At 37.1% G+C, this 24,327-nt stretch overlaps 1 protein-coding gene across 5 annotated transcripts in view; it reads right to left on the bottom strand.

Annotated features, from left to right (window-relative positions):
• Nucleotides 1-24,327, bottom strand: part of Vps13b (vacuolar protein sorting 13 homolog B) — a 659,022-nt gene that overhangs the window by 232,126 nt on the left and 402,569 nt on the right. For all 5 annotated transcript variants that reach the window (XM_045143281.1, XM_045143283.1, XM_045143282.1 and 2 more), the window contains 2 exons: nucleotides 13,026-13,152; nucleotides 8,558-8,701 (listed from right to left, as the gene is read on the bottom strand). In XM_045143281.1, coding sequence (XP_044999216.1) covers nucleotides 8,558-8,701; nucleotides 13,026-13,152 — 271 coding nt within the window. The remainder of the gene's footprint in view (nucleotides 1-8,557; nucleotides 8,702-13,025; nucleotides 13,153-24,327) is intronic.

Genomic DNA, 24,327 nt, shown 5'->3' with positions numbered 1-24,327 from the left:
TCCGGCTTTACTTGGGTATTGGGAAATTGAACTCAATTCATCAGGCTTTGCAAGCAAGCGCCTACCAATAACTACTAAGCCATCTCTCCAGCTCCTATATAACTTTTTTTTAAGGTTTTAAAATCTATTTTATTTACAAAGAACTAGCATGAACTTTCACTGGATGGATACATGTGCTATTTTTTGGAAAAGAATGTGTATTCTGTAGAGTTTTGATGGCATGTCCTGGATCTCTCTAAAGTCTCAGTTGATGATATATTGATGGCAGTGAGGTATCCAAGTCATCTAGTATTACTGTGTTTTATTTATGTATGACTTTATGTTCAGTATATTTTGCTTTGTAATATTTGAGGCACCAGTGTTTGGTGCATGTATGTTTAGGATTGTAATATCCACTTGGGGAATTGTTTCCTTGATCAATATGAAGTGGCCTTCTTTGTCTATTCTGAGTATTTTAAAGTCTATTTTGTCAGATATTATGGTAGCCACATAACCTTTTCCCTAGTTCAATCTTTCTCCATCTTTTCACCCTAAAGAGGTGTGCTGACAGTAAGATGAGCTTCCTGAAAACATGAAAAGATGATCTCTTTCCTCATTAAGCCGGTTAATCTGTGTCTTTTGGTTGGGAATTGAGTTGACTGCTATTCAAGAATATTACTGGAAGATGTAAGTTATTCCCTGTCATATTGATAATTTTATGGAGCTAGGCATCTTGTTAGTACTCATTTGCCTTAACAACTTTTCCAGGTTTTTTGTTGCTTTTTTTTTTTATTTTTTAAATGAGAAGAGCATAAGAGCGCGAGAGAGAATTGGCATGCCAGGGCATCCAGCCTCTGCAATCAAACTCCAGATACATGTGCCACCTTCAGTGTGCAATAATCCATTTAGTATTCTTTGTAGGCCTTGCCTCATGCCCATATATTCATAAAGTTGGATTTTACTGTGAAATTTTTCCTCTCACTTCCTATCAGGAAGGATAGTTTTTCTATGTACAGTGGCTTGGGCTGGCATTAATCATGATTTAACATTTAAAATACTCTGTTACAAGACCTTCTGGTTGGTTTAGCATTAGTCATGTTTTCATTTTTAAAATTCTCTGTTCCAAGACCTCCTGGCTTTTAGAATGTCCAGTGGAAAATCAATTTTATTCTGAATGGCTTACCTTTATATGTGACATGTTATTTCTTGTGTGAAGCATTCAGTACCTTTTGTTTCCTGTGTTTCGTATTTTAACTATAATGTTTCTGGATTTTATGTGTTTGGATTTTTTAAAATATCTGTAGTTTGAAATGTTGGCCTATAGATCTTTTTGTTGTTGTTATTGTTCTAGAACAGGGATTCATGTAACCTAGGCTGGTCTCCACTTGCTATGAAGATAGGAATGACCTTCAATTCCTGATCATCTTAGAGCTGCCACCAAAATTCTGAGATTATAGGCATGCAGTAATATACCTTACTGGTCTGTAGTTTTCTTTCCTTGTGATACATAGATACTTTCTTGAACACTACTTCAAAACTCTTTTTTTTTTCTTCTATTTTTTGAGGTTTTTTGAGGTAGGGTCTCACTCTAGTTCAGGCTGACCTGGAACTCACTAGGTAGTTTCAGGGTGGCCTCGAACTCACGGCAATCCACCTACCTCTACCTCCCAAGTACTGGGATTAAAGGCGTGTGCCACCACGTCTGGAACTTCAAAGCTTTTCACAAGAGATGGGCACAGGATCACAAAAACACCACTTTTACTATATCATGCCACTTAGTCAAGTCTTTAAACTTTGGCTTCCAAATATCCCTGATGAAACACATGCTTTACATAATAAGATTTAGGCTTAGAAAGATAAAATAAGTTATGTAATCATGGCACAACTCTATATGTATTTTCATCTATGTCCAATTATTCATTTACTGTTTATCTTCCCTACTGAGAAAATGCACACTAGAACATAAGGGAAAATAATTTACCTTTTTTGTTTAATGTTGTCACCCTAATATTCATAACATTATGTTTGACACATAAGAGGAGCTGAATATTTATTAAGTAAAGAGGGTTCTTGTCTCTATCCAGTCAATTCTAACTTATCCATAACACTAGATCACTAATAACATGGCTTGGATCCTTACTTCCTTGGATTCTTAAAACACTGTCCAGAAGGTACATTCAGTACTTGACACACACTTATTTCTCAATTCGATTATAAAATTCTAGAAGGGAGCAACCACAGTATATTTATTTTTCAGAACGCTTCTCATCTCTAGGAAGTAAAAGGTATACAATGGGGCTGAAGAGATGGCTTAGTGGTTGAGTGCTTGCTTGTGAAGCCTAAGTACCCTGGTTCAAGGCTCGATTCCCCAGGACCCATGTAAGCCATATGTACAAGGTGGTGCATGCATCTGGAGTTCACTTGCAGTAGCTGGAGGTCCTGATGTGCCCATTCTCACCCCCCTTCTCTCTCTGTCACTATCAAATAATAAATAAAAATAAACAAGAAAGTTTTAAAGAAGTTATACAGTAAGTACTCAATGAATACTGCTGAGTAAGATTAGGATAGACATACAAATAGAACCTTAGGAAAACTTAACATAATAGTTTGGATTTCTGGTGGAGAAACCCATAACTGAACATTGTGGTTTGAGATTGAAACAGGCTTATGTGTTTGAACATTTGGTCCCCAGTGTTATAATTTTTATCAAATTATTTTTATTTACTTATTACATACAGAAAGACAGAGAGAGAGGGAGAGGGACAGGGAGAGGGAGAGAATGGGTGCGCCAGGCCTTCTAGCCACTGCAAAAGAACTCCAGACGCATGTGTCACCTTGTGCATCTGGCTTATGGAGGACCTTGGAGAATCGAACCTGGATCCTTAGGCTTTGCAAGCATGCGCCTGAACCACTAACCAATCTCTCCAGCCCCAGTGTTATAATTTTGATAGGCTATTATACTATTTAAATCTAGTAATTCAAAATATTTAATATTTTAACATAGTGGAATATATATAATGGAAATATAACTTTACTAAATTATATTCACATTATTCACATAACACACTGCTTGCTTGCCTTTTTTTTTTTTTTTTTTTTTGAGGTAGGGTATCACTTTAGTCCAGGGTGACCTGGCATTCACTATGTAGTCTCAGGGTGGCTTCAAACTCACAGCAGTCCTCCTACCTCTGCATCCCAAGTGCTGGGCTTAAAGGTGCATGCCACCACACCTGGTTACTGATTTCTAAATATAATAAAGTTTCTCTGAAATTCTTTATATCAACTTCAAAAATTACAGTCTTCATTTATCTTTGTAAAAATATCCAAATATGAAAAGGCAGAATAAAGATTTTTTTTCCAAGGTGGGATCTCATACTATCTCAGGCTGACCTGGAACACACTCTGTAGCTCCAAGCTGGCCTCAAACTCACAACAATCCTCTTATCTCTTTCTCCTAAGTACTAGGTTTAAGGTTGTCACCACACCCAGACCTCAAAATAGAGATTTATGAGAGATGGCTTGCTGTGGAGGGTAGAGGACAGAAGTAATGTTTTAGAAGTTTCAAACTACAAAAAATTAAATTGTTAAACATTATGTAGAGCAACTGACAGGATTGGGACATGTGCTTGGGAGCAAGACAAAACAAAACAAAACAAAAAACAACATAGAGATTTTTGAAAAAATGGGTCAAATAAATTTCCCTAGGGCTAACTTCATGAAAAAATAAAAATTATAAAGTTGAAGAAGACCATTATATTCTTTTGCTTTACTATGCAATAAGTAGTATCTTAAAGTGCCTACAATAAAACATCCAAGGTCACTGAGAGTAGAGTAAATCCAGAGAAAATAGTCTACTTTAAAACTACTTTGCCATATTTCATCAAGCAGTACTTAATTACTGAAATTCATGCATTGCTTCATTAAAAATAATCCTCATTACAAAAATGGACTAAGCAGTTCTAGTTAACACATTACTTTCAGTATTTTTGTTACGTTTTCATGATTTTACAGGCTAGATCTTTTCTACTTTCAGTCTTAATCTTTAATATTTTACAAGTGATCTTTCTGTTTAAAAATATTTTATTTATTTATTTGACAGAGAAAGAGTCCCCTGATCTTTCTTTATGATATACCTTTTGCAATTGTAAACAGTTTAAAATAATGCAAAATTTTGTTTTTGAACTAATCCTTATAATGTCCTGTATGCTGCTTTCAGTTTTAATAACATTTACTGTGATTATTTTCCTTTTCTTATGATTTAAAAGTGACATGAATTATTTCTACGAAAACTTGCATGAATTTAGACATTTTAATTTCTTTCTTTTTTAATTTTTTATTATTTTTATTTATTTATTTCAGAGTGACAGAGAGAGAAAGAGGCAGATAGAGAGAGAGAATGGGCATGCCAGGGCCTCCAGCCACTGTGGACGAACTCCAGATATATGCGCCCCCTTGTGCATCTGGCTAACGTGGGTCCTGGGGAATTGAGACTCAAACCGGGGTCCTCCTTAGGCTTCACAGGCAAGCACTTAACCACTAAGCCATCTCTCCAGCCCTAGACATTTTAATTTCTTTATTTATGCATTGAAGTAGTTTCATGAAATTTACTGGCAGATGTAATTAGACAATCTTCCTTAATAACTCCAATTGTATATTATAATTTTATTAAAAGGCATGTAAATATAATTGGGCCTTTATGTCACTAAATCCATTTTCTGCTATGGAAGACAATTTGGATTTTTGAATATAAATATTTATTTCTCTTAGGCTATCATGTTATGACTAGAGTAACAAGAAAACATTAATTTAAAAAGAGGAAATTACATACTCTGAGAGCCATATAACATGGAAGTAATAATGCTGGGAAGACGATAATGAAAATCAGTGCAAATATGTTTCTTGATCCAGAAGCTTCATTCCACTGAAAGGACTTTTCTCAGAGGAAAATATTAGAAAAAATTTGCCTAATATGAGAAACAATTTTTCTACATCATCACCTGATCATTTCATTACTTGAGTGTTATTCATCAGGAAAGTCATCCACCTTTAGTTTTGGAGACAGGATCTTATTGGCTTGGGGCTCAGCAAGTATTTTAGACTGGATAATCAGTGGGCTCCAGGGCTCTGCCTTCCAGCTGTAGGATTACACCACCATGCCTGGCATTTTCATTAGGTTGTGGGAATCAAACTCAGGTTCTCATGCTTGTGAAGCAAGCACTTCACTGTTTGAGCTACCTCCTCAAATTCTGGAAGTGGTTCATTTTTGCAATTAACTCAAAAGTCTTATCATGTACCAGTTGTCCACTTAATTTAATGTTGGATGTTGGCTCAAGCATAATACTTAAGCTGTTCTATTGTTTTCCTTTTGATTTCAATAGTATTTCTATTTTCTCCCCCTTGTTTTTAGTATAGACATGTTTCCTCCACTATACAAAAATTCACCTAACAAATTCAGAAAGATTTTAAAATTGATATTTCACAGAAAACCTTATCAAAGAATCACAGGGAAATATTAATCCTCTCCCAAACAGTAATACATGTAATACATAAGACATTTTCTTGTTGAAATATATTCCATAAATAAATGCATCAACATAGGGTCATGTGGTAGACTTAGAACAGACAGAACACTTACTGTCCTGTAGTTCACAGGTCCCTTTCACCATTCTTGTGAAAGATAGTTTTTTTCTTTTTATTTATTCATTTGAGAGAGGGAAAAAGGCAGAGAGAGAGAGAGAGAAAGAGAGTGGAAGACAGGGAGAAAGAGAGAGAGAAAGTACAAGCCAGTGCTTTCAGCCACTGCAAACAAACTCCAGATGCACGTGCCACCTTATGCACCTAGCTTACGTGGACCCTGAGGAGTAGAACTGAGGTCCTTTGACTTTACATGTAAGAGTCTTAACCACTAAGCCATCTCTCCAGCCCAAGAATAGTTTTTCTTAATGTCAGAATACACATTTTAAACAAGCATAAATCCCTTCCTCCATCTCTCCAAATACAGGCTCAAATTAAGAAAAAAATATCTTGAGTTCTTATAGTGAATACACCAAACTAAATTATCTTTATGTCACTGACTAGAAGTGATTCACACACACACACACACACACACACACACACACACACACACACACACGCACGCACACACGCTCCTTTATCTCTGGGGATGTTACCCAATTATACTTTTTCATTACTGTCTGTGCTTTTTTAACTGTTGCAAATACACGTAATGTAAAACTTATCATTTTAAAGTACACATAGATGGTTACTAAAATGGAACAAAGAGCCACAGAAACACTTTACAAACAGCAAAACAGTAACAAACACAAAAATGCCGTGGTTTATGAACTGTAAGGGATTATTAAGAAGTTATTATAACAGAATAGCGATTAACTCTGAGTATCCCTTAGTTAAATTCTGATCCTAATAATAGGCAGCAGAACTATGCAGTTAACAGTCAGTTCGCTCAGTTATATGAATTCCTAAAACAAATCAATATTCAGTGAATTAGAGTTCATTGATACGAGATTCATAAAACAAGCACAAATAGCATGGTAATATAAAATATTCTTGCTTATCTCCACTTCCTCTATGAACTTCACTGCAAATGCATGGGAAATACTTTTAATTTGCTTATTTTCATGCACATGTAATTATATATTTTTATCTTTTTTTTTGAGGTAGGGTCTCACTCTAGGCCAGGCCGACATGGAATTCACTATGCAATCTCTGTCTGGCTTCAAACTCAAAGTGATCCTCCTACCTCTACCTCCAGAGAGCTGGGATTAAAGGCATGACCTACCTTGTCCAGCTATAATTATATTTTTATGGAATTTCTTAAAACACATTACAAAAAAGTCAGTGTTTTGGAAAATACATATGTCCATAGTAATTTTAAAGTATATATAGAATAAGTAGAAGTTATGGATGATAAAAATGATTAGGTTAGAGTATCTCTAGAAATCCTGTAAGCTTTATAATACTTCTTTAAAATCAAGGAAGACTGAGAGAAATATAATAGTACATGATGGGAAGAGAACTTACTTGAAAGATATAACTTCAATTTTCAGTTGTCTATTATTTAGCTTTACCTACTCCTTTAAGGCCACAAAGCCTCAACATTCTTATGAGGTTATTATAACATACTTAAAGATATTTGAGTACATGCATATGATAGTTGCCTGGCCATAATGCCTGGCACTGTGTGGCTCTCAGTGAATAACAACTACACTTCTTTGTTCCCTACATTCTTAAGAAACAAAGCACAAAGATTTTTGCATAACTTTTGGCAAGAAAAAGCAACAGCTTTTACACAGGCGATGGTTTCTTACAGATGATTTATCCTTAGTATAGACTGATGAAAGTACAGGAATAAAAAGCCAGAAAAAATATGTTGAAAGGCATCTAACAAGAAGCACTCTGATCAGTATTGATCATCTTTGTGGTTGACACAGGCTTCTGATGAACACTGGATCAAAATTAAAACTCTAGGTAGACTTTCATATTTTTAGACTATACATTCTCCATGGGGAATGAATTCTTCTTCTTTTTATTTCCTTCTTGGTTTTTTGAGGAAGGGCCTCACTCTAGCCCAGACTGACCTAGAATTCACTATGTAATCTTGAACTTATGGTGATCCTCCTACCTCTGCCTCCCAAGTACTGGGATTAAAGACATGCGCCACCATACCCGGTGAATTCTTTTTTTTTTTTTTTTTTTAAAAAAAAAACATATTTTATTTCTTTATTTCTTTATTTGAAAGAGAGAGAGAGAGAGAGAGAGAGAGAGAGAGAGAGAGAGAAAGAACATGGGCATGCCAAGGCCTACAGCCACTGCAAATGAACTCCAGACGTATGTGCCCCCTTGTGCATCTGGCTTATATGGTTCCTGGAGAGTTGAACAGGAATCTTTGGCTTTACAGGCAAATGTCTTAATTGCTAAGCCATCTCCCAGCCTGGGGGAATGAATTCCTTACACATTATGATTGCAGGTAATCTCATAGTACTCTCACATTGTTCAATGCATCTGAGTATCATATTTTACACATGCCAGCAGGGTAATAAAATCTTATTCTTTTTTTTAAATTTTTATTTATTTATTTGAGAGTGACAGACACAGAGAGAAAGACAGATAGAGGGGGAGAGGGAGAATGGGCGCATCAGGGCTTCCAGCCTCTGCAAACGAACTCCAGACGCGTGCACCCCCTTGTGCATCTGGCTAACGTGGGACCTGGGGAACCGAGCCTCGAACCGGGGTCCTTAGGCTTCACAGGCAAGCGCTTAACCGCTACACCATCTCTCCAGCCCTAAAATCTTATTCTTAATAGTATCTTCTGAGATCAGCCCATAGCAATTTATTAAAATTTGCATGATAAAAGAGGAAAGAAAACTAACCAAATTTAATAAACATACCATTTCAAGTTAAAATGATTTATGGCTATCTTTTAAATAAAGTTAAATATAGACTAGTTCTACAAATACTTTACAGGTGCATACCATTACAGAAAGCATTTAGTTTAATTAAGTTTTCCTACTGTAAAGTTGGCAAAAATATAGTAAATCCAATAAAATCAGGTAACTACCTCTGTGGCCTTGTTTGCCGGTTCTAGTCCAGTCATATTTGCTACTATTAACTGATGTAAGAGTTGAACTTGAGCCACATTTAGGAAGAAGTCCAGGTTTGTGGTTATATTCACTTCCAAGGAATGGCCACACACTAAAATTTCCTACAAGGGAAAAAAATAGTTGAATACAAATAAAATAAATTGATAGTCTTCACATGGCAATTTATCATTCTTACTGGGTCATTATTACTTCCCAAGTCTCCTGGGTTTCAATGACATATGTTAATGAGAAAAGCAAAACTAGAAAGTACATCCACTAACAATGTTTGACAGATTAATTTTTTTTTGGCATATGAGTATAGTGCGTGTATGTACATCTGTACTGACACATGAATATATGTGGGACTATGTGGATGCATGTGCATGTGTAGGCCAGAGGTCAGTGGCAGGATGTCAGATGTCTGTTCATATATACATAAACATAAACAAAAAAGGCATGTGCATGGTGCATGTGCATGAGCAGGTGCATGTTGTGCTGTAAATGCAGAGGCCAGAGGACAATTTTGTGTGTCATCCTAAGGAATGCTGTCTTTTCTTTTGAGACAGTCTCTCTTTGGCTTGGAGCTCACCAAATAGGCTAGATTAGCAAGCTAACAATTCCCAGGGATTGTCTTGTCTCTGCCTCATTAGCATTGGGATTACAGCTACACATCACCATGCATAACATTTCTCATTTCTGGGGATTTAACTCTGGTTCTCTTGCTTGTGATGCAAGTGATTTACCAAATGAACTATTCCACCAGGCCTCAACCTCATTTTTCAAAATAGGATCTAACTGAACCCAGAGCTCAATGATTCAGCTAGATGAGCTAGTCAGCAAGCACCAGGTATCATGTTTCCACCTCTCTGGCCCTAAGATTACATTTTACATGGGTGGGGGATCTGAACTCAAGTCCTCATGCTTGACAGGTACTTTACTTACTGAGCCCTCTCTTGATGTTCCTCATGGATTAAGGTGGTAAGTATTTATAAGGGCTTGCTCTGTGGTAGTCCTTGTACTAGATATATAGGGCAAGAAACATGAATTTTTAATCTTTTCATGTTCATTTTTTTCACATTTCAAACTACCATCATTGTTTTACTATATAAGCAATGGTGTAATCCTGTAGCAGAACCTTATTCATCAATTCAAATGCAGAAATATTAATTGGGCATGTCTTGCATACCAAGAACTACGGCAGAGTGCCACGGACCTCACTAGGAATATCCTCACAGAGAGAAAGGTTAGCCTTGAAGGGCAACATGTTCTTGGGGCAGACAGATGTAGAAATTGCAAACACAATGGTATGCACATTCTCCAAAGGATACAAAAAATAATTTATAACAAACCAGAGGACTGAAGCCAAAGCCTAGACTAATTTTCTTTCTTTTATAAACTGCTAAAATCTTGGCAGCAGTAGGCAGATGTCCACTTCTTAATTGGTGCTGTGGTTAATAACTGAATCACTTGGATATTTAGCATTGGAAAAACCACTTAGAGATAGAAAAAAACAATCCAAAGCCTTCACTTAATAAACACAAGGCCTGTCTTTTTCACACGAAGCATATATGGACAGTGTTCAAATGCTTGGATATGTCCAATAGACCTTTTCTTTATTAGTGTCACCCAAAGGAATAAATTTAAGGATACCATAGCTCATCCAAATATACTCTGGATATGTCAGAGAATCTTTCTTTTAAAACAAAGCCATAAAGAACAGCATGATTATTCTCTTTTTTTGGTTTAACAGTTTCCTCTGCAAATGTCCTGTATTCACTCATTATAATAGAATTATTATTTTATTATTTAAGTCATGTTGAAAAAGAAAAAATAATGATTCAGAAGTCTTATAGTTTTTGTATCTCAATTGTCATTGTAATATTTCTTGAGAGGGAGAAATTCTGTACTAAAAATATCTTAGTTACACTAATGAAAACTAGTAAGTGATTTATCCTATCTTAGTAGGTTAAACTGTATGAATACAAGTGCTAGAATCAATTCTGTCTGGTATTATTACCTATTTTGTGTCGGTAACTTTACCTATTTTGATCAATTTCATTACAATCTGCAGGCCAACTGGAGTATCTATATGTAACAACTAGAAAATGCATATAGGAATTGTCCAACAAGGAATTTTTTTGGTGTATATGTGTGTGATGTATTGTGATTGTTCATGTGGGTATGTGATGTTACAAAGGTAGAAGTCAGAGGACAACTCTGAGTGTTATTCTTCACTTTCCACCTTGTTTGGAGGAGGAGTTGCTTGTACACTGTGTTCACTTGGCTAGTTGGCAGGAAGAGTCTATGGGAATTAGGTCTCAGGTACTCAAACTTCAACCGTTAACCTGAAGCTACTGAAGCTAAGCATGGGCTAGAATTAAGAATCATGATCTACTGCTTCCTGCCTCTCTCATCTAAGAATAAGGAACTTTTCAGTAATGCCTTCAAATTAAATGATCAGTTAATTATTCTGGGCTTGTGTTTTATAAACACACTGATATTTTTCTTAATAGTGTGATGACAACTATATGAAAATACAAGAAAATGGTAGTTTCAAGAAAACAATATTAGCTCAAAGTGATTCTAATTTACTTATTTATTGATAGCACTAGCCCAAATAAATGATCCCATGCATGCCAGGCAAGCACTCTTTAAAAAGTTATACCATCAGCTCTAATATTTTATTTTTTGAGATAAGTATAAGTAATTGAGACAATTTTAAAATGTGATGCCAACGGGTTAATAATAGTTTGTATTTTCATAGATAGCATTATTAGTAATGAGGAAAAACAACTCATAAATTGCATGAAATTTCAATGAGCTTTGTTAATAAGTAGCTATATAAAATACTAAGATTTAATCTTTATACAAATTTGTGGCTGTGGTGGCTTGATTTAGGTGTCCTCCATAAATCTGGGTGCTCTGAATGCCCGTTTCCCAGCTGATAGACATTTGGGAATTAATGCCTTCTGGAGGGACTATATTGTTGGGGTCGGGCTTATGGGTATTATAGCCAGTTTCCCCTTGCCAGTGTTTGGCATACTCTCTTGTTGCTATTGTCCACCTTATGTTGGCCAGGGAGTGATGTTCACCCTCTGCTCATGCCATTGTTTTCCTTGGTATCGTGGAGTGTCTCCTTGAGTCTGTAAGCCAAAATAAAGCCCCCCCCCCCCCCGCCAAAGCTGCTCTTGGTAGGTTGATTTCTACCTGCAATGTGAACCTGACTGCAAGAGTGGCTATTCAGGAAACTGACCTAACCTCACTTTTGCAATAAGACTATTATAATACGGAATGAGGTAATATATAAAAATTATTATTTTCTTTAAATTAGAGAAGGAATGTAAGGTTTTATTATCTTGAATTAATATACAGAAGCTCTCTAACAATGGAATTACATCTTAATAAACCCTGGCTGAACTGAAAATGAAATGGTTCAAAATTTATTTAATATACTTAATCTACTAAATATGCTAGTTTAGCAACACAGTACACTGTGGAGTTTGTTTCTTTTTATGACTACTTGGTTGATTAGGAGCTGCCACTGCCATTGTATAGTACCACAGGGCTGTAAGGGCAGTATCATTCACCATATTACTAGCTCTAGAAATGATCAAAATAGTATTGACTACATATCACTTTAAAAAATTGAAAAGATAGAAAACTATAAACTAAACCAACCAAGTAAGAACTTTAATCTAGCCCTAAGTATGTAAATCTATTTCTAATTTTTCTGAACTTTTCATAACAAATCCAGATACTTGTGTGAAAGAAAAAAATTTGTAATGTGTGTGAGATAATGGAGTTCTCTGAAAAACTTTTCTTCTAAGTCAGGGTAAGTTACATTATGTTCACACTTCTATTTTAGGCTTAGAAACAGTATGCCTTAGGAATTAGAGCTAAAACCTGGACCCATCAATTTATACTTGGCATGTTACTTAATTTTTTCTGACTTTAGTTTCCTCATCTCTAATATATGGACACTAACAATATCTAATTATTTTATAAAAGATGCTGTGGAGGTGAAATATGGTAATTCATGTAGATCTCACTATGTAAGGTAATCGTGTGAGATATTCCCATTAACTATATTACTGCTATTTTCAGAGCATAGAGGCTGGAGCCAGACACTTCATTTTATACCCTGCTCTGCTTCTTCTTAGGTGTGAAAACTTGACACACTGTTTTTCTCTCCATGCCTCAGTTTCCTCATCTATAAAATTCAAATACTAAGTGTACTCAAAAGGATTGCTTGAACAAGTCAGCTATATATGGAAAGACACAAGTGAGTAGTACTGCAGAGTACTCAGTTAATATTAGTTTTGATGGTAACTGACATCAATGACTAGCTAATTTGCTGTCATGAAGGCTGGAATTGTGAAAATACCTCATATACAAGGAGGCATTACTCTACTATTTATACTAAAAGGAAATTACATTATTTCTAACCTCTGTATGCAAATTTTCTGGGGAGATTATTTTGGTGAAAATGATGGCAGGTGCTCCAGTTATTCTAACAGAAAAGTCTGTCAAAATAGGGGTCAAGATTGCTCTCCTTTCTTGATGTCGCCGTATGCTAAAAGATAAAGTAAAAAAAATTAGTTGCTTCATTTTTTATAAGGATAACTTTCACTGACTTTGTATAAACATTTGTGCTATAAACATGTACTTTAAAAATACATTATTTTGAATATATATATATATATGCACATACATACATACATATATTTTAAGTCATACTTACTTAATCCAAGTTTGATCAAATCTACAAGAAAAAAAATCCTAGTCCCCTGCCAAAATACTATGTGAAATTCAGCTGTAATTAAGAAATTTCATGTTAGTGTCATATCAGGATATATTAAAGAACTGTTTTCCTGGTTTTGATTCATTTATTTCTTATAGTTTCTTATCTCTTTTGTTATGATCAGTAATTTTAACTTTTCTAGAATAATTCTGAATTACTTACTTTTAATATATTGCACATTCCATTTGACAACTGCCATTTTTAATATCATTAGACTCATGAGTACCTTTTTTCTTTTAAAAAAAATAACATTAATTTATTTATTTGCAAGTGAGAGAGAAAGAAAGGGAAAGAATGGGTGCACTAGGAACTCCAGCTGCTCCAAATGAATGCCAGATCTATGCACCACTGTGCATCTGACTTTATGTGGTACTGGAGAATCAGACCTGGGTTGGTAGGTTTTACAGACAGGTGCCCTAACCCCTTAGAAATCCCTCCAGCCTGAGTACATCCTTTTAATCTCTGAAGTTTTTTAAAAAATATTTTTGGAGTGGGGAGAGGGTCTTTTTTTGTAGCTTTGCCTGACCTTGAAATTGTAGTGAACCTCTTGCCTCATCCTCTTGTATATTAAGATTATAGGTAAATTCTACCTCACCTGGGTCCTTTTGCTTTAAACTTAAAGAACCACCTGAGTTTATGGATTAGTACAGCCTATATGGTTCATTAAATGGCTTTAAAAAGTGAATGCTTCCTCAGAACAACCCTGCATAAGAAGCAATCTTCACTGCTAGTCCCACACTAACAGTGAGGAAAGGAAGTTCAGGTCTGGGCCACCCAATAGGAACAGAAATTCTAGAATTGGATGTGGAGAAAGTTGACACCAAATTGTGTGACCTCGGCTTTAATTCTTCTCAACATGTTCTCACCTGTGGTCAGTTATTTAGCAAAGGATTTCTACTTGGCATCCACAATTGCTAATGAAACTGGAAAACATATTGAGAAATCAAAGCTTGTGCTGGCATAGTGCTAGGCAACAGTCTATAATTTGTTTCTATTTTATGAAATAATACATCACTGTGTTTATGTTTGACTAGAAATTACACTTCTAATTTATCTTCACACCATTAATTTAATATTCTACATGAATGTAACTCTATTATTCTCTTAAATTATAAAATTACGGTAATACTGAAATCATAGAATTGGTGTAAGTCATCTCATGTGAAAGTATAGATAAAATCCAAGTCTTTCTACATTTTGTTTTAAAATTGGTGTTGTCTGGAGACCACTAATATCTTTTGTTAAATGTGCAATAGGCAGAGCTTTACAGTAATCTGCCAAAAAAGCAAACTGAATCATCTGGTTCTGTGACACATGGGTATTACATTTCAAGAAAGTCAATTTTAAAGAATTAAGAGATCTGGAAAGTAGAGAGTAACAGGAAGAAGTATTAAAATCTGTGACTACAGAGGTAGGTTTTAGGTCCAGAGAGACACCATAATTACGGCCTAATAGCTCATATTCCATAAAATGACCAATGTGAGAAACATGTAACATGATGTGCTCCCATAAGGGAGTGCTAAAATATAGGATGTATTAAAAATACCTTAAATGGAAAGGATGGCAGGGAACCAAATAATAACAAACATTAACTGAAATAATGATGAGGTAAAAAAGTACTTGTCAGTATCATGTATTTTTCCTTTGTGTGATTTAATTACCAGTGACAAAATATGAAAGACCTATTACCAAAGTAAAAGAAAATTTAAATCAAGTTAATAATCCTAAGTAACTATAATTTTTCTACTACAAAATAATAACTTTTCTTTTGTGATATCTCTGGTAAAAATATGAAATAATGGTAAGTGTTAAAAAATTTTGAAAATTATATACAGCAATATTTTCAATGACAAATCAAACCAAAGAAAAGAAACACTAAAGAAAAAGCTTCAACTAAAAGTAAGATATGGACAGTATCTTACTAATATTCCGAGAGTTTGAATTAAAAAGGAACTGAAACCCCAGGTGTCAATACAGGTTAGTAATGGCTTCAGGGCCTTAGCACTCAGTTTATCAAGGTACTAAATTGAGATATTGAACAGCTTTGCAAAATCTGGGGCCCAGGAAGGGCCAATGAAAACATCAGCTCTTCTGAACAGGAAAGAATGGGGAACAGTCTTGGTTTTGCAAGAGAATGTATTAGAAAAAAACAAAAAAACAAGTGCTCTCTCTAGAAAATTAAACATACAGGGACCCACTCTGTTTGGGTGGTTGGCACTAATTTATATTATCTATGTGGTCTAGAAATGTCCTTTATAGTTATTTTGCATAAAAATGGTGTTAGGTTTTCCCCAATAGTGCAGTTTTGTGAGGCATGTATGCCCCAGCTCCTTGGTTGCCCAGCTGCCACAGGTGTAGGGCAGGTAGGTCCTGGTACCCTAGCAGCTTGGTTCTTGAGCAGCTCTGTGGGTCTGGTAGGTCCTGGTTCCCCAGTGGTCCATGTGTGGGAAGATAAGGAACCACCAGATCACCACACAAGATGTGTTGGGGTAGGCTCACAAGGAGGGATTCACCTATAATCATCTCTATGCCAAAAGTATGACTTGGGGGGAGGTGTCTCATAACCATGTTGACCTAGATTCAACCCCCCAGGAGAGATTTTCACTATTCAATTGCCATGCCTGACTTCAGTTTCTAGAGCCAAGACCAAGCCAGAGGAAGCAAGTACCAGAGAGATAACAGGACCCTCCCTGGTCATTGAGTTGACCAGGCACTCCAGGACACCACCTACAATACCTAGGGGAATGAATACACAAGAAAGACTGAATTCACTCAGGTTTAAGACCATCCAGTGAAACCCTGTGCCCACCTGCCCACTCCTACCATGACCAAATCTGAACAGCATATTCCACAAGATACTAATTTCTACAGTCTTGGAAAAATAAGACAACTTCCTCAACATTGGCAAACCCAATGCAAAACAAAGAACACAAGGCACCAAGCCTAAAGATACCCAACTAGGATACCTAGCCCCATTAATGGAAGCCTTCATTACAAACCTAGAGGAAATGCCAGCCACAGAACCCCAAAATGAAGCTGTAAGTCCATTCAACAGGCTTAATGATGCCATAAACAAAACGATGAAAGAATTAATTGAGAACCAAAATAAACTCACCAAAAAATTTAGAGCATGGACAAATGAATAAAATCAACAAAAGAGTTCAAGAATGAACTCAAAGCATGGTTGAAGAAAAAAGAAACAAATTATCAAAAAGAATTCAATACATTTCTCAAAAAATGAAGATAATAAAAAAGAACTTGATAGAAGGATAAAGGAAATGGAGGAGAACCAACAAAAATGATCTCAGTGGGCAGTGGAATAAAAACAATGATATGATCAAATGTAGGAATGAACTTAAACAAAAAACTAGCAATTCTACTCAAGAAATGAAATGGGTTGGACTCAGCAGGTAAAGGCACATGCTTGCAAAGCCTGAAGGCCCAGGTTCTATTCTGCAGTACTCATGTAAAGCCAGCTGCACAAAGTGAGGCATCCATTTGGAGTTCATTTACATTGGCAAGAAGCCCTGATGTACTCAATCCTCCACCCTCTCCTTCCATCCCTGTGCTTTCAAATAAATAAAGAAAAATATTTGTTTTAACAAGACATTAAATTGGAATTCCACAGAGATGGAGATGCTGAAATAAAGAAATAAGCAACAAAAATAACTCTTTAAAAGGCACCCAAGAAAGCCTCACAAACACAGTAGACTATATAAAAGACAGAACTTGAGGATAAGACAAAAGAAATAGCTCAGCAGTCTAAAAACAGTGATTAATTCCAAAAAAATATGTGAGCAGAGTATGAGGAAAATGTGGGGCACCTTAAAGAGACTAAAAATTCAAATCATTGGCATACAAGAGGTAGAAGTAATACAGACCAAAGGTATAGAGAACATCTTCAATAAAATTATCAAAGAAAATTTCCCTAACCTAAAAAAAAGACATAAAAGAGCTTTATCAAAGTATAAGAGGTGCTCAGAAAACCAGACAGGACCAAAGAAGAAACTTCCCATGAAGTTTCTTACAGATAAAACTCTCAACATGAAAACAAAAAGTTCTATAAGCTACAAGAAAAAATAGCTTATGACATATAAAGATAAACATCAGAATTATCTCTGAATTTTTAATAGAAACTAAAAGGAAGAAGGGATTGGAGTAGAACATTTCAAATCCTAAAAGATCATGGATGCCAATCTAAAATATTGTATTCAGCAAAATTATCTCTCAAAAACTGAAGGTGAAAGAAAATTTTTCATGATGTGTTTATATGAGCACTAAGCCAATCTTAGAATTATCACATAGAATAAACCAAATTAAATAGATGACCTATAACACCCAAAACTACAGGAAGGAAAAATAAAAACCATGAGTAGAATAGACATGAAAACATATAAAGTAGAAGAAAACACCAAACTACAAAGCCTCCAATTTGACAGGGATTAACTTGCAGTTATACCTTTAAACACCACTAGTTTCAATGCCCCAAACAAAAGCTGTGGATCTGAAAAATGGGCCCATCCATTTGATATCTACAAGGAATCCACTTTAACAATAAGGACAGGCATCACCTTAGGCTGAAAAAACATGCCAAGCTAATGGAAATAAAAAACAATCCAAATCCAGAAGATTTCAAAAGAAATAAAGAAGGCTACTTCACACTCATCAAACAAATAATAAATTAAGGGGTTGTTACAATCATAAACCTATATGCACCAAACACACAGGAGCAAAACAAAATTTTTGGATCCAGGTAAGGGGGTGTATGCATTTGGAGTTTGTTAGCAGTGGTTGGAGGCCCTGGCACACCCATTCTCTCCCTCTCCCTCTCTCTCCCCCTCTTTCTCTCTGTCATTCTCAAATAAATAAAATAAAACAAAAAAAAAATAAAAAAATAACCATCAGGTAAACATAAAATATGTGTAGTTCAAGTCCCACAGCCATAATCAGTGACCAGCAATGATAGTCTTTGGATTTCCAGTTTCTCCCTTCAAGCTGGAATAAGAAGTTGGGAAAAACTTTCACCATGAGCCAACAGAGCTCCATGGTAGTGATCCTGGTATATCGAAAACATCTTTGGGCCATTACTGCAAACCATGGTCCATCTTCAACTATATACAATGGTCTTTCCAGCCTTTAAAACAGGAATAATCTATTTCCCATGCCTCATTTCAAGAGAGGCTCCTATTTAACTCCAGATAATGGATTCACTGGCTTCATCATCAGGGACAACATACCCTGTTTCATATGCCCTTTCTCAGCAGTGGCTCCTGAAACCATGTGCACTTTATGATCTACTTCCATATATGTTTAATGTTTCCAAAACACATACCAGGTGTGCAGTAACACAGCCACTTTGAGGAAATAAACAGTGATCATGAAGAGCAGGTTAACATTCAGCCATCTCCTTTCACAATAATTTTAATACCTATTCATTCAGTCTTTCCTGGGTGGATTCACCTAAGTCATTTTTTCATTGTTTCAATGTAAAGCAGTTAGGCCTACCTAGCAGCAACTTGAATAACCTATAACCTGATTCTGTGCCCATAATTTGAAACTCATTTAAAATTTTCCAACTTTAAATCTTAACTCACTTAGTTCCATATCTTCCTCCAAGCATCTCAAATTACTTTCAAATTTAACCTTGCTTAAACTCTCTGGGCATGGGCAGAATAATGCAACCAACGTTTTATGCTAGCAGCCCAATTCCAACAACATTCTCTGGATCTTATCTTTCCCTTTGAAAGTTGCAATGCCAACACAACTATCTCTGTACTTTGCAAACTCATCAGAATAGCCCATAAAACTTGGCTTACCACTCTGAAAGGCATCCTCAGTTGCAAGTATCATGTCTATGCCCATTCCTCCAGAACAAAAGTTTCAAAAGACCAAAATTCACATGGTCAGACTCATTCCAGAGCCATACCCACTCCTGGTAGTAAATTTCTGTTGTAATCAGGTACACATTGCTGGGATAAACATACAAACCAGACACTGTTCATGGGAGGGAGGGAATAAAGCTTACAGATCCAGGGGATGTTCCATCAAATGGTGGAAGAAGCTGGCTCCTAATCATAAATCCAAGCAAGGAGACACTATCAAATAGTCAGCAAGACAAGCAAACAAAGCCAGACCTCAAAACCTCTCTGCACACTTTTAGGCTAGAATTAAGATCCGACCCCAGTGACAGCCTTCCTGTAAAAGGAGACTGCATGCCAGCAGCTGAAGCTGCAAACTCAATTTTAATAAAACAAGTCTATGGAGGACATAAATTCAAACTACCACATACCTGATTTCAAATTATAAGTTACAGTATTAAAAAGAGTATAGTTCCAGCATTAAAAATAGGCATATAAGGGCTGGAGAGATGGCTGAGCAGTTAAGTGCTTGCCTGTGAAGGCTGAGGACCCTGGTTCGAGGCTTGATTCCCCAGGACTCACGTTAGCCAGATGCACAAGGGGGCGCACGTGTCTGGAGTTCCATTGCAGTGGCAGGAGGCTCTGGTGTGCCCATTCTCTCTCTCTCTCTCTCTCTCTCTCTCTCTCTCTCTCTCTTTCTCTCTCTCTCTGCCTCTTTCTCTCTGTGTTGCTATCACATAAATAAATATAAATAAACAAATCAATGGAATAAAACTGAAAACCTAGGTTTTAGTTTGGGTAACTATAAGCTATCCCATCTTTGACAAAGGAGCCAAAAATGCTAACTGAAGCAAAGACAGCATCTTTATTGAATGGTGCTGAAGAAATTGGGATGTTTATATAGAAGATTGAAATTTGGACCCCTCTCCTCTCACCTTGCACTAAAACCAACTTAAAATGGATTATGGACCTCCATATAAGACCTGAAACTCTTAAATCAACTAGAAAAGAAGGTAGCAAGAGCACTCTAAGATACAGTTGTAGGCAAAGTCTTTCTGAACATGACTTTAGTAGCCCAGGAAATCAGGCAAACACTCAACAAGTGGGAACTCATGAAACTCACAAGTTGTACAGATAAGCAAACCATCAACACAGTCAATAGACAACCTACTAAATGGGAGAAAATCTTTACCAGTTATACCCTTGATAAAGGTTTAATATCTAAAATCTACAAGGAACGTAAAAATGTAATAAAGCTGGGCATGGTGGTGTACACCTTTAGTCCCAGCACTTGGGGGGCAGAGGTAAGAGGATTGCCAATAGTTGGAGACCACCCTGAGACTACATAATGAATTCTAGGTAGCTGGGGTTACAGTGAGACTTTACCTCAAGAAAACAAAATAACAATAACAACAACAACAACAACAGTACTAATGAAAAATCAAGCACCCCATTAAAAAATGAGGCAGGGAATTGATTGGAGAGTTCTCATAGGGAGAAATAGAAATGGCCATTAGACATCTAAAGAGAAGTCCAACATCTCTACTCATGAGGGAAATGCAAATTAAAACAACTTTGACAGCTGGAGAAATTGCTCTGGAAAAATGGTTCAGGATATTGAAGAGATCAAACTGATGCCGTGACAGGGTTCAGTAAGGTGCCACCCTAACTAGGCGTAAGTTCCAGTTTCTTGAAGAGGCAGACAAGTATTCTGAGAAAGGGAGGGCTGTTAATCAACAGTGATCCTGACATGTGGCCAGAAACATAACCGCCCAAGGGCTGAGTCAGTTCCTGGAGATGTCCCTTTTGTCCCTTTTTGCAACTTTTCTGCTCCAAACAATCAGAGATGCAGAACTGTAATTGTTGCTTACCTAGCCAATCATTTAAAAAAATTACCGAAGCCCACCAAAATTCCTCTAGCTGTGTAAAGGGAGCTTGCGAGCTCCTCTCAGGGTCACCATTTTGTATGAATGGTTAACCCCCTCATGCTGGCTGACTCCGAAGAATAAACGCTCTTTGATTTTACATGCTATTTGCGTCTGGGGTCTTTCTTCGACACTTCTCAAACTCTTACAGTTATGACATTTGCCTGCAAAGCCTAACGACCTGTGTTCAAATCCCTAGTACTCACATAAAGGCAGATGCACAAAGCAGTGCATACATCTGTACTTTGGCTGCAGTGGCTAGAGGCTCTGGCAAGCATGTCTCACTCTCACTCTCTCTTTTCCTTTCTTTTTGCAAAATGACAATAATAATGATGATGATGATGATGACGACGACGACTAGGAGATTCCATCTCACTCCAGTCAGAATGGAAACCATCAAAACATCAAAGACAGGGCACACTCACCTGTTGCTATTGACAACCTTATGTTGGCCAGGGGGTGAAGTCCACCCTCTGCTCATGCCGTTGATTTCCCTGCCATTGTAGAGTTTCCCCTCCAGGCTGTAAGCCAAAATAAATCTCTTTTTCCCACAAGCTGCTTGGTCAGGTGACTTCTATCTGCAATGTGAACCTGACTGCAACAGTAAAGTGGTACCAAGGAGTGAGATTGCTGCTAGACACATGACTGTGTGGCTTTGGCTTTTTGGAGCTGATTCTCAAGAGGAATGTGGAAGGATTTGAAACTTTGACCTAAGAGACACCTTGCAGTGTTGTTTAAGTACAGCTTGATGGACTATTCTGGTCAGAGCTGAAAGACCTGAATGTAGTAAGAACTACGGATTGTGAGGTGTGGCTTATGAGGGTGAGAAAGAGCTTTGCCTGGACTGGGCTAGCAGTTTGTGTGAAAAGCTTGCTGTTATGCCTATGTCCTGAGAAGTTGTGCAGGGTTGCTCTGCGTAGAAATGAATCATTATGGGCAGAGAGATATGGCACAGAAAAAAAAAAAGAAATCTTTGGGCCTACACTTTTGCCTGTTCACCTGCAAATTGTTTGAGAGATTACAACCTTTGAGATTGGGCCAGCTGACCTGCACTGGGGCAACAGGAAGAATGTAGACTCTTTTGACCGGGCCTGGGTGCTGAAGGAGTGTCCTGTTCTTCAAAGTCTGCTATAATCCCTCCTGGATTACCAAATTGGCACCCTACCTGGTATTGTGAAGTATGAGAAATGCAGGAAAGAGAGGGTCATTGAGTTTGCAACATGGTATTGTGTTTTGGAAATGGCCATGGACAGTGTGAAGCAGGTTTGCTGGATACCTGCACAGAGACCCAATGGAGCCACGAGGATGAACTGTGGCTTGCAGTGGAGACCCAGTGGAGATTCCAAGACCACGAGATGGCTGTTAAGGAAAGTTGCAGGCCCCGATGAAGTTTTCCAGGACTGTGAGTAGCCTAGCTGTAGGGGCAGAATTTGAAGTCCAGAGACTTATTGCTGGTTATAGTTATCTGACACGGAGATTTGTCACTAGAGTTGTTGGACTTGAAGCTACAGAGTTTGATGTTTGCCCTGGTTGCTTACAATCTTGTATTGGTTGAGTATTTCTTTGCTATGCCCAATGCCATATTCTGCGGTGTGAATGTTTATATTCTGCCATTATGGGTTTTTTGAGATTATTTTTTGGTACTATGGATCAGTTAAAAATCTTGGACAATGTATGAACATCATTGGAATTGATAAAAACTATGGGGGCTTCTAAAGTTAGATGAATGCATTACATTTTACATCATGGATGTTTATGGGGGCCGGGATGGAATGTGGTAGCTTGAGTCAGGTGTCCCCTATAACCTTAGGTGTTCTTAATGTTAGATTCCCAGCTGATGGAAATTTGGGAATTAATGCCTGCTACAGGGAGTATATTGTTGGGGCAGGCTTATGGGTATTGTACCCAGTTTCCCCTTGCCAGTGTATGGCACACACTCCTGTTGTAATTGACCACCTCATGTTGGCTAGGGGGTTGATGTGCACCCTCTGTTCATGCTGTTGTTTTCCCTGCCATCGTGGAGCTTCCCCTCGAGTGTATAAGCCAAAATAAACCTCTTTTTTTCCCACAAGCTGTTCTTGGTCAGGTGACTTCTACCACCAATGTAAACCTGACTGCAACAACACCCATTCTCTCCCTGTCCCTCGCTATCTCTCCCCTTTCTAATAAATAAATTTTAAAAAATCAAAGACAGCGCATGATGGCAGAGTTGTAGGGAAAGAAGAAGCCTTAGCCACTGCTTGTAGGAGTCCAAACTTTTACAGCCACTATGGAAATCAGTATGGCGACTCCTCAAAATGCTGAAAATACAACTACCAATAGTGACTATTGTAACACTTTTGGGGATACCCCCTAAAGACTACATACCACAAGACATCTGCTCAACCATGTTTATTTCTGTTCTATTTATAATAGTCAGGAACTGGAATCAGCACATATGCCCATCAACAAATGAATAGTTAATGAAGATGTGGTACATATACACAACTGAATTCTACTTAATGGTAAGGGAATATGAAATAGTCAGATTTTCAGGAAATGTAGGGTCTTAGAAAAAAAATCAGGCTGAATGATGTCACGCAGGCTCAGAAAGACAAATTTTACATGATCTCTCTCATATGTGGTTCCTATCCTGGACCAACTTTAGTTAATTATAAGCTATAATAAATATTAGTAATATGGGCATGATACTAGAATGAAGATAGGAAAAAGAAGAAATTGAGAGGGAAAGGAAGATGGGCTACTCTTGACAACACTATCAACAAGAGGAAAAGAAGGAAGGAAAGAAAGAAACAGGAAGGTATTGATATGCCTCAGACGTGGAGGAAGGAAGGGGGAGGGGGAAGATACACAAAACTAATGGCAACATTAATCAATCCCATAGAAACCTTCTTTGGGATACCATTCTACAAGTCCTTGCCCTCAATAACAGGGAGGAAAGATGTGAATAGAAGAGTTCCATAAAAGGTGGAGAAAGCAAAACCCTAAAACCATGGGCTTTGACTGGTCATCCTCAGGGCCAGAACTGGGTTCCTGCCCATAGTCAGCTACTGTTCAGGAAGACATGAGATCCCCAAATAATACAGGCCACTGCCAAATGCTTGGTTATCTGAAAGAGCTTAAAGGTAAGGCCCTATTCCAGAAGACACCACAGTTTGAAGCCA

The sequence above is a fragment of the Jaculus jaculus genome, chromosome 2, assembly GCF_020740685.1.
Source record: "Jaculus jaculus isolate mJacJac1 chromosome 2, mJacJac1.mat.Y.cur, whole genome shotgun sequence".
Classification (NCBI taxonomy): domain Eukaryota; kingdom Metazoa; phylum Chordata; class Mammalia; order Rodentia; family Dipodidae; genus Jaculus; species Jaculus jaculus.
The sequence above is the reverse complement of the archived record's forward strand: the minus strand, read 5'-3'. Positions and strand labels throughout refer to the sequence as shown.